The 18537-nt window shown below is 44.8% G+C and overlaps 1 protein-coding gene across 3 annotated transcripts in view; it reads left to right on the forward strand.

Moving 5' to 3' along the window:
• The window catches only part of MIER2 (MIER family member 2), a 34170-nt gene extending 18242 nt beyond the window's left edge, over positions 1 to 15928 (forward strand). The window contains exons 8-13 of one of the 3 annotated variants that reach the window (XM_066636370.1): positions 819 to 970; positions 3238 to 3319; positions 7059 to 7153; positions 8123 to 8259; positions 10667 to 10803; positions 11866 to 15928. In XM_066636370.1, the coding sequence (XP_066492467.1) occupies positions 819 to 970; positions 3238 to 3319; positions 7059 to 7153; positions 8123 to 8259; positions 10667 to 10803; positions 11866 to 12326 (1064 nt within the window). In that variant the 3' untranslated portion in view covers positions 12327 to 15928. The remainder of the gene's footprint in view (positions 1 to 818; positions 971 to 3237; positions 3320 to 7058; positions 7154 to 8122; positions 8260 to 10666; positions 10804 to 11865) is intronic. The other 2 variants (XM_066636371.1, XM_066636372.1) reach the window with 2 other exon arrangements.
• Positions 15929 to 18537: the final 2609 nt, after the last annotated feature.

Genomic DNA, 18537 nt, shown 5'->3' on the forward strand with positions numbered 1-18537 from the left:
TCCTCTGTGTGATAGCACTTGATATTGCCCTAGTTAGAGCCTCTGAAACTTATACTTTTATTCTGTATCTGATTGCAATATACTCATTATTGTGTAATCTGTAAGAAGTGAAAAATTCAAAAATAAACAATTTAAAGATGAAGAACCACCTTAAAGGTTTAAGGGAAGCTACATGTGGTGCCCTTTCAGAGCTACAAACCCAGACAAGGTGAGGAGAAATAAGTTACATGCATCCACAACAGTTCTGTATGGCTAAATGTAGGTCAGCTTCGGCTTCCATTTCACAGATGGAAGCTGAGGCTGTGAAATAGTGAGATGCATGCTGGTCTGGGGATGCCCTGCACTGAGGCTGTGACCAGGCAATCCAAATTATATGCCAAGAAGAACAAAATCCTGTGACCCAAGTAAATTACACAGACCCTATGATTTGTCCTGCCTTTTGCATTTGGGCGGGGGGGAGGCAGTTATTTTGCACAATTTTTATTTTGGTGGTAATAATAGAGAGCGATGGGGTAATTAAAGCCTCATTGCCAACCTCTGGATATCTTTTCTGGCCACCCTTCTGGCTTCTGAAACTTAGCAGGAATTTCCTAATTGCTTTCAAGAATACCTTCAACCATAGGGACTAGAAATATCTTTTATTTTAAAAAGGAAGAAGGGGTTCACAAAACTGTTCTGCTGATAGCACCTGCCTACAGTCCTTAATGATGAGTGTGGGTGTGTCTGAACTCTGATTTCCCAGATCCATTTCAACCTGACAAGAAATTGACTATCTGCTCAGCTAAGCCCAGTTCCGCTCACTGATGTTTCTTTTCCAGTTTATGAAAATGATGATCAGTTGCTTTGGGATCCAAACATCCTCCCTGAGAGAGAGGTGGAAGAGTTCCTATACCGCGCCATCAAAAGGAGGTGGGATGAGGTCTCCAACACTAGTCTCCCAGAGGGAGAGATGGTGAAGGACAACGAGCAAGTGAGTCTGGCAGGAAAGATTTTCCCCAAAACCATGCCACAAGGAAACTGCAAATGCATCAGAAGAAATAAATGAATTGGAAGCTCTTGTGAGCCTAAAGTAATTGCAGAGGAGGCTAACTCCTTCTCTGCATGACTGTCTGTTCTGTCCTTGCCTCCTTCTGAACCACTGCTGTGGGTTGCTAGTTTTGCCCTATCAGGTTTGACTGGATCATTCAGTCACTCCCTCTGCCTTCAGATGAGGCACACCCAGAACAGAGACTCATGCGCATGTACAGAGAGTGGGCTCCTGAGGCTGGGCGAGTACAGTAGATACTCACTTATAGTACTTTTTATTATAGTAAGTACTATAAGTACTTATAGTACTTAAGTACTTAAAGTACTATAGTAAAAAGTACTTATAGTAAAAAGGTGAAATTTTTGCCAAGTAATCAAGCTCCAATTATCACTTTGCCTGATCTCCAGGTCAATCAGAGGGCAGAGCCTCTCAACTCTGAACAGTTTCCTTTCTCAGCTGAGCTGTTGCTCAGCTCAGGCAGGCACCTTGCTATATTTACTTTCCAGGGACATTCCAGCCAAAGTTAACCTTTTATTCTCCTTCCTTCTGCTGCAGCCTGGTTCTGCTTGGCAAATGCTTGCAAAGCAGGTCTGTTTTTTGAAACACCAGGATGGGACCCTCCTTCCCAGGCTACAATTCAGTGCACCGTTACTTAAGAATAACACCCGTGGAAAGCAGTGGGTCTACTTCTAAGTAAAAAGGGCTGCAAATATCTCATCTCCCTGCTGTGAATTGAATTGCACACTCTCAGTTATGTGTTATGGGTTGTATGTTGTATGTAGAGCTTCTGGCTTAACACACCAGACACCTTAAAGGTGTCTTTGATTCATGGTTCTCCTCATGGCCACCTTAAAGGTGGATTTGATTCATGGATCTCCTGCAGTGGTTCCCAACCTTTTTCACTTGCATATCCCTTGGCAGCCCATTTCCATAAATTATACCCTTCATATTAGCAAAAGGTTTGTAATTAATAATACAAGCCCTCATCTCCTCTCAGACTTCATGTATTTATCACATATTTTCTCTTTTCATCTGTTTGAAGAGCAGAAGACTCTGCCTTTGCACTGTTATGCACCAGAAGTGTGCTGAGAAATTCTGGGTGATTGATCACTTTTCATATTATGTTTCAGTTTTTTTACTGTGATGGTTTTCAATCACTGATTCATAGATGAATTGATGACCAAAAACTAGCTATTGGTGGGGCTTTCACAGCCAACTAGCTACCTCCCTTCCTGCCTTGCTGGTCCTTGCAAGGCATTCCTGCCTTGCAAGGCATTCTGGAGCACGGCCTGCCTTTTTCTGCCATTATTTCATTCTTTTTCAATTACCCCTAAAGGTCCTGTTGAGTGTCCCTGGGAGTACATGAATACCAGGTTGGGAACTACTGTTTTACTGGTATGTAGTTTACAGTGCACTTACTCTGATAGTGTTTACAAAAAGGTGGTGAAGACCAGAATTTAAAAAAGAATAAAAATGTATCTTATCTTTTACTATGTTTTTAATAAATTAGGATTACAGTAATTCCTACCGTTGCATACTGTTAAAAGAAAACTTTTTAGCTGTAAGCGTGAGTAGTGCCTTCAGTTGTAATTTAGAGAGAACCATGTGCTCAGTGACCAGATGCCTGTAATATATTGCCTTATTCTTTGTATGATTCATGATTCGGAATTCTTTGTTATACACTTGATGCTGCCTTGTTTTGAGTCAGATCATGTCCACCTAGCATAGTATAATCTGCCTTGAATCAGCTTTCTAGAGTTTTTCAGGTAGAGAAAGACCTTGCTGTCTGAGTTCTTGGAGATATTGGAGATTAAATCTGGAACATCTACTAGTGAGCCAATGCCTTATACCAGATGAGACTATTGGTTCATCTAATTCAGTGTTGTCTCCTGTGCCTGGCAGTGATTCTCCAGGGTCTTGGTCAGAAAGGGGTCTTCCCAACTCTACTGGAGATCCTTTTACTGATGATTTCCACGCTTACACCCCAAGACCTGCATGCAAAGCCTGTGCTCTTTTACTGAGCTATGATCCTTCCTCAGTAGTCATGGTTCATTCTACCACTATGAACTGAGTTTATCTGAACAGGCTGCTGCTCATTGTATTCCCCCCCCCCCCAATTCCTGTTACATTGCCTTTCTACTATTATTCCCCAAACCAGCCAACCACCAATTCTGCAGCTAACTAGCTGTCACTGTGTACATGCTCCACAGGCATTGTATGAACTGGTGAAGTGCAACTTCAATGCAGAAGAGGCACTGCGGCGGCTCCGGTTCAATGTGAAGGTCATTCGAGGTGAGAGAGATTTCCACTGCCCTGTCCATCAAAACAGACCATTGTGTCTGAGTGTTGTAAGAGTTAACAAGGTGTTATTATGACGCCGCATGGAACCAGTAAGATATTATTATAAGTCAGCTCTGTTTTCCATTTTTAAGAGCTAATACTCATACTCCTATTCAGTTGTGTGAGTGTCATCAAGTTGGCCACTTTTTTTTTTTTTTTTGCTGGTTAGATTGGTTCGATGACCTGTATTATTCTATAGCAGTGATGTCCAAAGTTTTTGGCAGGAGGGCCACATCATCTCTCTGACACTGTGTGCCAGGGAAAAAAATAATTAATTTACATTTAAAATTTGAATAAATTTACATAAGTTTACATAAATGAATATATTAAAGATGAACTTATATGAATGACTAAAGTCTTGCAATAGCTCAAGGCCTATAAAAGGCCTTGCACAAAGCATGGCTGGCCTTTCCTTTGCTGCCGCTACTGCATCACAGATATGAAACAGCAAGCAGTAGAGGAAGCCCTTATTCCACAGCTCACGCGAGAGGTCAAACAGTTGCCCTCATGCTGAGAGCAGTTGTGTTGGGCCAGTGCAGGCTCTAACAAATCTCCGGAGGGCCAGAAGCTCATTGGAGACTGGAGGCTCCCTGAGAGCCACATTGGGAGGCCTTGAGGGCCGCAAGTGGGTTTTGGGCACCCCTGTTTTATAATAAAATGCATAAATAATGGGGAGTTACCACACCAGCTGATATCGACCCTAGTGGTGGGAAGATGGGGTGTTATTGGTCCCTGGCTTAGATGACTTTGAAGTGGATTCTGAACTTTCATAGTGGACAATAGTCTATCAGTGGTTATTAACCATGATGGCTACATTGAACCACCAAATGCAGGGGCAGTATGTCACTGAGTACTGTTTGCAGGGGAGCAGTAGCAGGAGATGGCACACCACTCTGAACTCCTTAGAGGAAGGGCGGTATAAAAATGTGAAAAATATTACTTAATTACTTAATTTTGTTGTATGGGGGGTGTCCAAAGATTATGGGCCCCAGGCATCAGATGACCTAGCTATGCCATTGTGCAACAGCCAAGCTGATATCATAAGCAGGAGATACAGTCCCCCTATCTTCCTTATCCCCAGCATTTAAGACCATTTATTCAAAGCTAATGGCTAGATATGAATTGCCATCATCTGCTAAGTGGCATCTGCTAAATTGTGGCATTTATTAATGTCATTTGGTCCAGATGCATTATCAGTTTCTCAGACACCATCACTCGTAGCAATACTTCTACAGTCAATTGAAAAATGAAGCCTGCAATATTTGTTTATAAATACTTGATGTCACAATAAATATGACACTCAACTGCTTAGAGGAAGAGGGAATATAAAGCTCGACCATCCTCTCTTGTGTATCACAGGCCTACATACATTTTGTTGTCTTAAAAGTTAAACCTATTCTTGGGTATATTTGGGATGCAAAATCCAAAAATGCCATCCATTTTGCCCAGTTGGCTCTAGTTTTGGGAGTACAGCATCATATGCTAATTCAAGCAGCTTCCTCGTGAGGAAGTTCACAAGGAAGCTGCATCACAAGCTTCTCATGCTCACAAGGAAGCAAGCTCACAAAGAACTTGCTTGAATCAGCATATAAGGTGACTATACCATTCACCCAAAACTAGACCCAGTCGAACAAAACGGATGCCATTTTTTGATTCAGCACCCCCAAAATATCCTAAATTCATTCAGATATCCTTGGCAACTAAGAAAAAAAGGGTTTTTTGCAGGCCTGTGTAAACAATGGAAAATGGTTCTACATAATATCTGCAGTATCTATGAACCTTAGGGCGTAATCCTATGTTGCGCTGGAACAGGCAAACCAGGAGGCTTGTGCTGTATCCAGCGCAAGATAGGGCACCACAGTGGCTCAGTTGAAGGTAAGGAGAAACTCTTCCACTTACCCCCAGGTAAGCCACTCCAGCCCCTATGGGTCTCCTCAGACTTGCCCCACCTCCTGAGCTGGCGCAAGTCCAAGGAGAGCAGAGCGACTTGAATCCGCTATGTGCTACTCAGGAAACAGGTTGGAATCAGGCATAACTGCTGGGTCCCAGTCCCACCTCCCACTCCCCATCCACCTGCCCACGGGGCCACCCACTGCCTGCCCTCTCCCACCCCAGAACGCCTCCCTCTTGCCTCCTCCCCGCCCACCCCAGAGCCTTGTGTTGGCCAAGCTCAGCTGACACAAGGCTCAGTCCCTCCATCAGCGCAGAGGCTGAATTCAGCTTCCCCAGGCTGGTGCTCCGCCACATGCCGGCCTAACGGACTCATGAGGAGGTGTAAACTCTAGACCTTCCCCCTTCCCTCCCCTGCCACGCCTTCCCCTGCCCTCTCCCTGCCCAGAACACCTCTCCCCTACCTCGCCCCACGTCCCCACTCTCTGCCGCCTGGTGCTCCACGTGAGCATTAGGTGGCAATCTGTTGGCCTTCGACCGGTGCTGGTCCTGAGCAGGCTTGTGCTGGGCCAGCTCTGGTGCTGGGCTGGCACTAACAGACACAGGCATGCCTTAGGTATGTTTGCAACAGTGCATGCTGGTGGGGAGCCGGCACACATTCTTCAGGATTGGACCCTGACTCTGTGCCCTTAAAATTGCAAAAAGTCTGATATTGAAAATTGGAAGGATAAGTGCCCCCCTACTACTAGTTAGTGGACTGAAGACCTTTTGACCTTATCAGCAAATGGCTTATAGATGATAATGGCTATATTTGTGGACATTTGGAAGCCTTTCCTAGACGTATACTTACAGCATGTGAAACATGCAATAGTAAATTGCTGAAATATCCTTATTCCCCTCCCCCTTTCTCTTTTCTTTTTGTAAACAGATACAACTTAGTTTCTCTTTGTAATGGTCTTCAGAACAGTAATATTTCTATTTTTGTTTGCAGTGGTTTGTTTTGTTTGCATTTATATTTTGTTCTTAAATGTATTTTTTCCTCTCACCCCTCCCCCCCCAATGTCCCAGTATTTAGGGAATGAAGGTTTAATACCTTCTACATGGAGGTTCCATTACCTATCCTGATTTATAGCTGTTGGCAGACTCATTTTCTATAAGCATTTATATGAACATGAGAACAGCAGAGCTCCATCTAGTCTAGCACCCAGCTTTCTCAAATGAGCAACTGCATACCTCCAGGAGGCTTGCAAGCAGGGCATGAAGGCAACAGCCCTCTCCCACTGTTAACTCACCAACAACTGATATGGAGAAGCAGATTGCTCCTGAACATGGAGGCTTCATATAACTGGCATGGCTGATAGCCATTGAAAGACTCATCCTCTGTATGACCACATAAGATGAGCCATGTTTGATCAGGACAAAGGTTCATCCTAGTCCAGCCTCCTGCTTTTCAGAGTGGCCAGTCGACTCCAGGAAGCCCACAAGCAGGGCATGAAGGCAATAGTGCTTTTCCTCTATTACTTCCCAGCAATTGTTAATGAGAGGTAGACTGCCTAATCAGGAAGCATGCTCAACTAGTAACTCATGCAGAAAGTTATTGGGTGGGGGGGGGGTCCTTTGGGAGGGAGGGATCATTCTTGTTCTTACACATCCTATGTCTTTGGGGTTGCATAAGTGAAGAAGCTCTCCAGTTTTAATTCAAAAAAGAAAAAAAAATTCCCTTCAGCGACCAAAATTTGAGAAATGATGTCTCTGACAATTCCCCAATCATGTTTTTGGTGTTCTTTTGGCTTTCCTGCAGATGAACTCTGTGCCTGGAGTGAAGAGGAATGCAGAAACTTCGAACACGGGTTCCGGGTCCACGGGAAAAACTTCCATCTCATTCAAGCCAACAAGGTGATTTAGAGCATGTGCATTCACTGGGCAAAACTTAGAGGACTAGCATATAGCTAAACTTGTGCAAAAGCATTGAAAACATACCATGAATCATGCACAGGCCATTTGCTTCCACACCTTTGTGAGTGGGTGTCCTGGTAGCAACTGGCTATCTGCTGTTGGGTCAAGCAGTCTATATGTACTTTTTTGAATCAGATCACAACCAATTAGGGTGCTGGAAAAATGTTTCCAGAGAGCCCAGTTACATGCTCTGTGTGTGCACACATGTGCGAGAGAGTGTAAGAGAGAGTTAGACAGACATAAATGTACACAGGGTTGTATCTTGATGGGTACAATTATCCATGATTTACTTATCATTGAGTTAAATGGTGCTTAGTCATCACTAACTTTCTTTTAAATATGAATGAAAATATAAATAAATTTAGTGTCGTTAATACTTGTCGTGCGTACAGTGCTTTCTGCATGTGCAAAGAGTTTCACGTATATACATTTGATGTAATCTTTCCAACAGCCCTGTAAAGTAAATAAGTATTAGTCATCCTCATAGTAAGTGCTGAGTCTGAGAGGGAGTGACTTCCCTAAAGCCATTAGTAAGTTCATGGCAGAGATGAGATTTGATATTTGAAATTACAGTATCTATGAACATACAAGTCTTTATTTAAGAGAGGCTTTTTAAAGCCCCATCTTTCAGTTCTGAGAAAGCTCAAAGTGACTTCTGTAAGAAGAGAAAACCAATTGAATAAATAACTTGAAGCAGAATAGATATTTTCAAATGTTCTACCTTTCCCTTTGTCTTATTTACCAAAGAAGACCTAAACATTGCTATGAAAACCCAGTGCATTGCAGAGTGTTCTGGGTAACATCCTAGGGCACCTGCTCAGTTCACCTTTCATGATTCCTGATAGACTCCCCTAGAAATACCCATACTTTTTGGCTTGGTCTCAATCTCTCTGCCATCTTTGTCCACAGGTCCGCACCCGGTCGGTGGGCGAGTGTGTGGAGTATTATTACATGTGGAAGAAGTCGGAGCGCTATGACTACTTCACCCAGCAGACGCGGTTTGGAAGGAAGAAGTATGTCCTCCACCCTGGAGCCACGTGCGTGGAGTACGATCCGTAACATTGAGCATTGCTGGGCTGTAGGTGGCCAAACACATGAGAAGCTGGAGCATGAACCTGCCAGTGTTGGAGGTAGTGGGTGGTGTAGATGGACTCAAGGAGTGGCTAATGGTGCAGATGCCCCCACACAAATGCAATCCCTCTGTTGATATGCAATCTTCTGACCCCGGCAGAAGTGTTATAACAGCTCAATCCTATCCACACTTTCCTGGGAATAAGCCCCATTGACACTAATGGGACTTAGTTCTGAGTAGACATGCTTAGGATTGGGCTGCAAATGCACACGTGCTGCTCTGTTTTGTTTTCCATATAGTTTAATACATTTTCCTTGCCAGCTGTCAGTTTCATGACACACAAAAATGAGATCATGACCTACAGTTTGTGAGCTGGAGTTTGGGGTTCCCTACCCCATGACACCAGCACCCAGCATTGTCTGCTGAAACTGACTAGCAACAGTTTCAGCAAATAACTGGTAATGGCCACTAGACTAGATGGTTTTCAATGGGGATTAGAGTCTTGAATCTAGGATATTTGCTATGAGGATCAAGAATTGATGGGTATTTTATTTTATAATGCAGCTCCTAAGCACAGGCTGCATTGAAATTATTTATGTATAAGGTATTATAAGCAAGGAGCAAAATAAAATGGCCACTAACTCATATGCACATCCTGCTTTACATATGCAGAACCTGCTTTACAGAGCTAAAAAAAGTCCTTGTCAAATGGAGAAATCAGTCTGCATTCCTATGCCTGGGAATAAGCCCCACTGGACACAGTGGGATTAACATGTCTGGGACTTCTTTCGCAAGGGGATGGCTTCCAGGCGGCAGCACCTCTTTTCTTCAGCTCTGAGGATGTGCACCTGGTCTCACTGGCCTGGATACAGTCTGAAATGTTTTTGGTAAACCAAATGGGACAAGCATTTTTGTCTTTGTCAAGGAGCAGAGGCAGTACTGGCCTGTCTGGGTACCCTCTACATCTGTGCGCACTGCTGAAAGAGCTTGTCTCTTGTTTGAGGTAGAAGAGACTCTTCTTAAAATAGGAAAACAAAGCAGTGAGAGATTTAGGCAGCAGTCCTAAACACAGGAGTAAGTAGAAGTATGCCCAGTTGAATACAATGCAGCTTACTTCTGAGTAAGCATAATTAGGCTGGAGCTGCATGTGGTTGTTCTACTCCTGCTCAGCCATTATATAGTTTGCAGATAGCACTTCATTATTGTATCCTTCAAAATTAATGGTTCTAAAATGTTTAAACTTTGGCTGAATTGTGCCCAGTTTTTTTTTCCCCCTCTCCTAGCATTGCGAGGTCTGGGGCAGGTTAGGTAGACGGGGTACATCTGGAACTGACGTTGCCTAATAGGTTGCTGTGCTTTGCAAGAATTCCGACTGCGCTGCACAGTCTTTAAAAACATGCCTCCAAGTAGAGCAATGCCAAGTTCTGTTTTGTTTGTTTGTTTTAAACTTGGCTGCTGCAGCTTCTGCCACTGCCAGCATCATACTTTACCTCAGATGCCAGGCCTGCTTCCTTGCTACACTCGTTATATTCAAGACACCTTGGAGAATAATGTACTTAATCTCATCATCTGTAACAAAGAGGCCTGGTGGTTTGTTTTACTTGGTTATACCTTTGGGGGGGGGGGTGATTCTTTTCTTCTTTTGCTTTCTGAGGAGAGGGGATGGGGGAGTAAAGAGAGGAGATGGGATGGACCCAAAACTTTGGAGCACTTTCCTCCATGGCTGCCAAAATCCCCCCACCCATCATTATTTTATTTAATTGGGATCACTCTCATCTGAATTGTTCCTCCTAGGTTTTGTGATAACTGTCCACTCTGGAGAGTTGACCTTCCTTCTGCTTTCACCTCTCTTGCGCTCACACACACTTCCTTATTTCGCCTCCTGTCCTCTCTCTCTTTTGAGCCCTCGCCCCATTTTCACACTCTCATCTTGTCCTCTCCCTTGGTGTGTCCTTATTGGGGGCAGGGGCAGGAGACTGGGGCTCAAAGTTGTCCACATCCTGGGCTTGGCCAGCTGTTGCTGCTTCCTTCCCATTTTGCTTTTTGAAAAGGCAGGGGTTGGAATGAAAGAAGAAAGTGGGGGAGGAGGAGTAGAGCTAGATAATCCTAGAGGGGATTCTCCATTGTACTACCCCCACTTCCTCCACTGACATCACTACTCACCAAAAGATCTAGGGGTGAGGGTGCACTCCAGAGCCACTACACCCCTGCTCACAGAACCACCCCTTTCCATTGCTATCTGGGAAGCATAGATTCAAGTACATTGTAACTCTTTTTTCCTGTAACTTTGCAAGGGGTTCATGAGAATACAAAGGACTACTCTGATCTGAGTCCTGTAATTGAGTGATCATGATCTCTGTGTGTATGTGTTTTTCCTGCAGAGATTATGTGGATAATTTTTTAGATGGTGGTGACCTTGAGAGTGCCAGCCGTTCACGCAACTCCCCACCCATCCCTTCGGCCACCAGCTGCCTGGACTCTCACTTCAACCCAGACCACATGACCATGGAGAGCACAGGTAATGCCTTGGGCTGGAGCACCTGGTCCATAAAGCCTCAAAAGTCTTGGCCGCAGCAGGGGTTAGGCTCCAGGAGCTGGATTTTGAACTCTGGGAATAGGCTGTCAGTCCAAATGAGAAACAAAAGAGGAAGAAGACCTCTACGGTGCACGAGATGCCAGTGTACGTATTTTGCTTCGTGTGTTCTGAGTTAAAATCTTCATCAGGATTCAGTGAAACAATCCAAAATAAAACGGCAGCAGAGACTGTGGAGAACAAAGTGTCTTTGTTCCACCTTCTTAATTCCTATATTGGTCTAAACAAGCAAAACATGTGTGGATGGTCCCAAACAGGGTTCAAGGTCCAAGATGGCAAATAAGGTAGCAGGACTTTAGACAGTGTCCTCATCCAAACGATGAACTGGTCAGGCTGAGCCGCAAGCTTTGAGGCTAGGGCTTTTTAGGGCCTGGGGGACAGGCAGTGACCCCAGAGTCATGTGGTGAAATGTTAAGACCAGCTGGTACTTCAGGTAGGTGGTGCCCTTAAATCCCAGAGGAGCACCCATGGCTCAGTGGCAGAACACCTGCTTTGTATGCAGGAAGTGCCAAGTTCAAGCCCTGGCAGCATCTCCAGATAGGGCAGGGGAAAACCCCACTTGAAACTCTGGAGATCTGCTGCTGCTAGGCCATGCTGACATCTCAGTGGATCAGGAATCTTACTTGGTAGAAAGCAATTTCTTATATGTTCTTTCCCAGCCTGACTTGGAGGTGCTGGGATTGAACTTGCTGCATGCAAAGCTGGTGCTCTGCAATGAACAATGATTCCTTCTGCCATAGGTTTCTAGCTTATGCTCTTAGCTGCTACTATCCCAGCTCTTCAAACAAAGCCAAATGAAGTCCCTTTTGTAGGGACTCACATATTTGAATGGGCCACTGCGGGTCTCTTGCCTCTGATGAAACTTCCATGTATTCTTATCACTGAAGTCAGTTTTCTTACTGCAGTTGAAGCATACCGCACTTGAGTGTATAGTGATCAAGTGATATTTGTCCCCTTCTCTCTCCTCCCCACCCCACCCCCCTCCAGAGCCTTTGAGCATCGAGAGTGCAGCTTGCAGCTTGGGCAGCACAAGTGAGTCGGGCCATGGCTACGAATGCAGCACCCCTTCAGAAACAAACTGTTCTTTTGATCCTTCCGAGGAGCCCCCTGTGGGCACCAGCGTGCCGGCTTTCCTGCAGCATCCACTGAACCCCTCTGAAGCTGGCTTCTACCAGTTGGCTGCAGCGGGCAAGCAGGAGTCCTTGAGGTGTTCGGGGGAGGCGATCGCCATGGACTTCACCCTCCCAGGGAGTGTAACGGAGGGCCTGCCTTTAATTTCTGGCCACGTGGGACTGGACAGGGGTCCAGAGCCGTTGGTGGCCCCCGCTCAAGTGTCCTTATCAGTCCCGGATTTCAGTATCCTTGGCATTGGAGATGTAAATAGCTTCCTGGCCACACAGCAGACCTGCCCAGCGCCAGCAGCTCACTCGGACTCCTTGTCACAGTGACAGGACTCCATTTACGGGTCTGTTGTAGGCCAAAAGTTGACTCTGAAAAGACTGGATTGAATTCCCTCATGGGGGCATGAGGTGGGTTAGAGCAGTCGTTCAGCTGTCAGTTTCCTGGGCTGGATGTATACGTTGGTTGGTCCTTGTCTTTCCAGACCGCAGGAGCTTTGACCACTCTTCCTGCCCATCCTGGACATTTTGATTTTTTCCCTCCAGTGAAACAAAACACCTCCATTGTACTCTCATGCAGCTTTGGAAAGCTGATGGTGGGGAACCTGTGACCCCCATGGGGTTAACGTGGATGGGGAGGCCAAAGCCATGCAGCGGCATATGGAATCTAATCCACAACCCTCAGACAAGCTGAGTGTCTTCTGTTGCCAGCTGAGGATGCTCCAGCACAAAGAAGGACATCCTGGAGAGAGGAAGAGTTATAGTGAACACTTGAGGGGGGTTGGATTGGGGGAGGAGGGTTTCAGGTACAACATGGAATGCAGCTGGCCACAGAGGTGAAAAACAGGCTGGGGGATCCCCTCTAGTTTTCACTTGCAGTGGCCAAAGCTGGTACCTCCTTTTTGTTTTGTGTTGGTTTTTTTTCCTGTATGATTTTGGGGATAACGTCTTGCCAAACTGTGGGAGCTACCATCTCTCACAGGTGGGGAAGGAGGGTAGAAAAGGAGCAGTGAAAGGGTGGCTGTGGCGAGGGAGAGCTAAGGCACTGTAGCCCTTTTTGCCAAAGTTGTGTTTCTCACAGCCCTACAAGATGGACATTCCAGTCCTGGTCACAGCCCCATTGCCTGCTGGGAAGGGACAGTAATCCTCTAAATGGAGCATCATGTGCAGCTTTTGGCTCGCGAGTGTCAGTGCGACACATCTCCGGACCTTGAGCAAGCCCCAAGGCATACATTCTGTGGCAGGAGGCAATTGGGTTTGAAGGAAGAGAGGGGAATTCAGAGTCAATGAATGAATGTGTTTACTTTCACTCAGCTGCATTTTGCTTTAAGATATGGTCTGAAGGCAGCAAGATTGGCTCCTTCAGAGTGCCAAACTGAGATTAGAGGGGGATGGGTGTGCCGGTCTGGGCATGATGAGTAGGTGTCCATGTTCGCCTCTCAGCTGCTTTGGCCAGCCTGGAATATTATGAGATTGGTCTGGGTGAAATTCTTGCATTACGCACATCCCTCATCCCTATTCATTCATTTTCTTCATTCTTCTCAACCCCAAGCATGGAGAAGATACTGCTGTTGCTGGATTTTGACAGCAGTGCAGTAAATCCTTTCTTCTTTTTAGTCAAGAACCCCTTCTGTGGGGCTGTAGTATTTGTACTGTCTCCCTAGTCTCCTTCGTCAACCACCCTGGCTCCTTCACAAATCCATACTTTCCTCTTTTTACCCCCACCCTGGGGGTTGCCGGTATATGGAGTTTTTGAAGAATTTGGGAAATGAATGGAACTGCAAGAATGGAGGGGAAAGCATCATTCCATCACTTTCTCTTGTTCCTTTCTGCACAATTTTTGTCACCCCCCCCCCCAAGGCAATCTCTAGATTTATGGGAGGCCTACAGTCTTTCTGTATTAAATCACAGCTTAATAGTTGCTCATTGTAACTGGTCACATCAGGGAACTTTCACATCTGTCCTGCACCCAATCTCTGTAAAGGTGCAGGACATTTGCCCAGAAACCTCACACTAACTGCGAGAAGCAACCTCTAACAAGCAAGATGGTGTTAGCCAACGCAGAGGCACTGAGGGAGAGCAGTGCCTCCCATGGTGATTCAGTTGTGACACGCAGGCAGGACAAGTCCACTTAAAGTAGTAATACCATTGGTGGCTGTATTCCTCCAGTTCTCTAAATCATGGTTTGGAGATTGCAAAGGAACAAGCTGGGTGTGTGTGTGTGATGAACTGGTTTCAACAGGCCTTCCAAATCAGGAGTATAAAATTTACAGTCCTGGGAGATTTCTCAAAACACGGTTTACCAGTTCAGGTGACATGACAAGCTGGGGCTTGAGTGACAAATGGACCAAGAAACTGGAGGATGGTGCACATGGACATGTGACCCATTGTCTGAATGTGGCCATTTGTGTGATACAAACAGGACAAGTTACATTGTGGCCTTTCCACCTGGTTCAACTGATATTCCCTTAAATGCCCATATAGACTGTAACAGCCTCATGAAGTTTTGTTCAGCTTACTGGAGATAAAGTAATTTTGAGGGCTGCCAGAGAAACTAAGATGGAGTAGTACTAGTATGTTCTTCCACTGCAAGGCAGCTTTGGCTGCCAGTCAATTGACTGCCAACAATTCAGTCTCCATGAGGACTGGCAGGTTGATTGCCAACTATATGGCTCAGATTCAATGTTTCCTCTTTGATCTCCATCACTGTAGAGTCAACAGCAAAACAGCATCTTGCAGTGGAAAGAGAAATCTGGTCCTGCACTCTGTTGGGCTCATACCTCTCCCTTTTTTTTTTTCTTTCTTGCACTTCAGTCCACTTTCAGGCTGTGGGTTTTGGCAGCAGTGCTTTTCCCCAGACAAGTCCATTCACAACTCTCAGGGGTGACATTTCTTCCAAGGTACTTAACACTTCCTGTGAATGCCCCAAATGCTATAGGGTTAAAAGCCAATTGTTACACTTAATGTCACTTAGATTTCTTTTGCACGTTGTGAAGTTTTTATTTTACTTCATTTTTTTTAAGGCAGTGGGATGGTTTAATATTTTCATCCTTTGCTAAAATGCTGTGTGACCATCCTATCACAAGGCAAAATCTTTAGAAAAACAGCCCATTTGGGGTAAATGAAAACTTGGTGAAGGTGAGACCCACTTTCTTGGGTGGTACCAGATGCTTTCCTCCTTGCATTCTACTGTTTGAACACTAGATAGCAGAAAAGCCGCCAATTCTTTTCCCCCTACTGGCAGGAAGTTGCAATTGCTAATGAGAGCTCCTCCTATGTGACCTCTGTTCCTGAAGGTGTCCCAGTTGGAGGGACTGTAACAAAGTGAATGGTATCCACTGTATCACATCTGAACACCGTTGGAGTTTACACAGGCTTACTAAAATGGGAGTATCCAGTCTGGGTGAATTTCAGCAGCTAGTAATAGCTGTACAAGGGAAACAGACTTTGGCACACTTAACTCCCAATTAAGAGCTCCTCTCATTTATTATATCTCTTTTCCAAGTTGAGCAGCACTGTGAGTGCTTGCTCTCTCTCTCTCTCTCCCCCCCCCCCCAGCTCTTTGGCATCTCATAATCTGGTTCCTTTTAAACAAACCTATTTCATTTTCCCTTCCATTTTAATAGTTTAATATGTATTATTTATATATAAATATATTTTTAATTTTGTTTACAGATGGCAGGGAAGTTGTCTATCTTAAAGGAATGCGGTGATAAAGGGGGGAGGCCCTGTCCCCAAAAGGCAGGGGGAGGAGTCAATGGACTTTTGCCTCCTGTGGGGGGGGGTTGGGGTGGGCATTTTGTTATGAAACATAATTCCTTTCTCCTATTTCTGATTTCTTGCTGCCCCACTGCCGCTACTACAGCTGGGAGGCCTCCACTGTGAAGTGAATATTGCCTTGAATACCCGTCACCACATTTATTTATTTAATTAAAAAGCCAATGTTGGAAGAACAAACAGAAAAGTTCAATGTTTTATTTGATTACTGTCAAAAAACAACAACCATAAACCAACCACAAATCTTTGCCATCAAAGGCATTTATGGTGCAGTGATGTGAATGGGGAAGGAGACAGTGTAGCCAGAAAAGGGAAGTGAAGTTTAGAATTTTGGCCAGACAAAGGCTTTGGGATGAGAGACCAAAGTCAGAATCTAAATAAGGCAGGGTAGTATAAAGGAAAAGGCTAATATAGGTAAAAGAGACACTGATAAATCCCCTCCCCAATCAGCATCCAGGCAAGAATCCTTTCCAGATAGGGTGCTTCACATCTTGAGCATCCTGGCTGAAGTTCTGGATAATTGGAGACCTCTGGCACAGATAGAAGCTTGGTCTTTCACAAAACTACATCCCTCTACACTGGAGGCCTGGGGCATACAAGGAAGGAGGCAAGCCCATCATTACTGTTATGCTTCCAGTGGAGAGAGAGTTCAAAGCACCCATATTCTTCCCACACCAGTTCTTTTGGTGTACACAGTGTGACAGCTTAGTGTATGCTAGATGACCTGAACTGCACTGGCTGTTCAGTTTCAGGAGAGTAGATAGTCTTTCACATAAGTCTGCCTTCTTCCAAGTCAGTCCCTTGGTCCATCTAACTTGCTATTACACACCAGGGGTCTCCAAACCCTGGTCTGTGAGCTGCATCTGGCCCTCTGAAGGATTTTATCCATCTGTGTGGTTCCCTAGCCTCTCAGGCCTAAAAAATAACTCTAAAGACATACTGCTGGGTATATATTGCATTCAACCACTAGTGCTGAATGCAATGGAAAGAAATTTATTACACTGCATTACATTCAGCACCTCTAGTGGCTGCATGAGATATATACCAATGCTGGGAGACCTGGAATATAGAGTAGAAGCAGACAAAAAAAAAATTGTGATTTGTGTTGTAGATTACTTGATGCTTTATCAAAATCCATTCCTCCCTCTTCCTGTGCAAGTCAATTTTGCCCTCTGCTCCCCTCCTTCCACCCCTTCCCACTTATTGTTATTCAATCAAACTCTCAGCACATCAGTTCTCCATGCATTTATTATTTATTTTCTGGTCTTCAAAAGCATGTCAGATATACATGCTGCCCTCATGCCAAAAATTTTGGAGACCCCTCATCCACTCTGACAGAAGATCTGTAGAGGTTGAGAGGAGGGTCCTCCCTTATCTCCCTGGAGATGTCAGAGATTGAGCCAGGGACTTTCTGCACTCAGAGAAGGTGTTCTGAGTAAGCTACCATATCCATTAGCCATTAATATTGTGTATTGCAATTCTCCCTTACTCATCATTTGAGTCAGGAAATCTCAGTACAGGTTGAGTCTTGTTGTTCACGAGGGTTCCGTTCCCAGAACTCACATGGATGGCAAAAAAATCACACTAAAGCAAATCCATTTAAAAAACATCGTTTTGCTCAGAGATTTAAAAACAGCCTTGCTTGCTTTGTAATACACACAGCCAGACTCTCTCCATGTGCTTAGAAAGGCTTCACTCTAGCGACCCCTCCCTTCCCCTGGATCCCAGCACAGGGAAAGAATGGAAGAGGTGATAGTGACTTGCATTCTTTCAGGTGCTCAGGGGAAAGGGAGGGGTCGCTTGCCTGGGAGTAAGGCAGTTTTAATTGCCTGGAGAGAGAATGGATTATCAGCCGGCTGTCCTCCCCCATTGCTATTGTTAAACATTTTTCTTTTGATTTAAAGGGCCCTTCTCATTGGGTTGAGATAAAAGCACAGGGGGAAAAATCCATGGATAATTGGTTATCCCTGTATACCCTTACTGCTTCATGATGATGCTGTGCAGTGAAATAGATGCAGCCAACATAGGAACTTAACTTTCCACACACCCTTCAGCCCCTAATACTTTGAGAATCAGAAAATCATACATATGGAAATGAATGCACACATATTTGCATGATATTATCTGCTTGTTAGCAAAACACACTTTACTCTTAAGCAGTGCTAAACTGAGTTTTATTTTGGTTACTTTCCTCTTGGGATCTTGTAGCCATCTTCTAGGGCACCTTTCAGCTTATGATCCAAGCAGCTCTATTTTTGGAGGCCCTGAACAGCCAAGAGCCAAGGAGAGGTTCCGGAAGGAAAGATGGTTGTGGAGGCATAGTTATTTTCTACACATTCAACAAAACCCCCAAAGGTGTTTTAATGTTGCATGCTTGATGCTGTCATAGCTGGGAACAATGAGAGCTAGAGTCTCACACATGCAGATCTCTCCCCCTCCCTTTTAACTTAGCCCAGTTGTTTTGTTCTGTATTGTGTTCTGCAGAATCCTCAGTTTTCATGAGAAGGTCACAGTCCTACACCATCTGAGCAACAATGGTGTATCTTAACAGCCAAAAAGGCAACTTCCATCCTCTGAAGTTGGTATTTGGGGGGTGTAAGTAGGAAAAAAACCTCGCTTGCACTTCCTGTTAGTTTGAACAAGTAACCCACCACCCCTCCCACAGCACTCCCTGTTTAGCAATTCCTCACCCTCTTTGGCCATACCTTTCCCTTAAACAGTAATGAAATCGAACAAAAACATAAGCACTTCAGCCTGCCTTTCC

The sequence above is a fragment of the Tiliqua scincoides genome, chromosome 8 (genome assembly GCF_035046505.1).
Source record: "Tiliqua scincoides isolate rTilSci1 chromosome 8, rTilSci1.hap2, whole genome shotgun sequence".
Lineage (NCBI taxonomy): Eukaryota > Metazoa > Chordata > Lepidosauria > Squamata > Scincidae > Tiliqua > Tiliqua scincoides.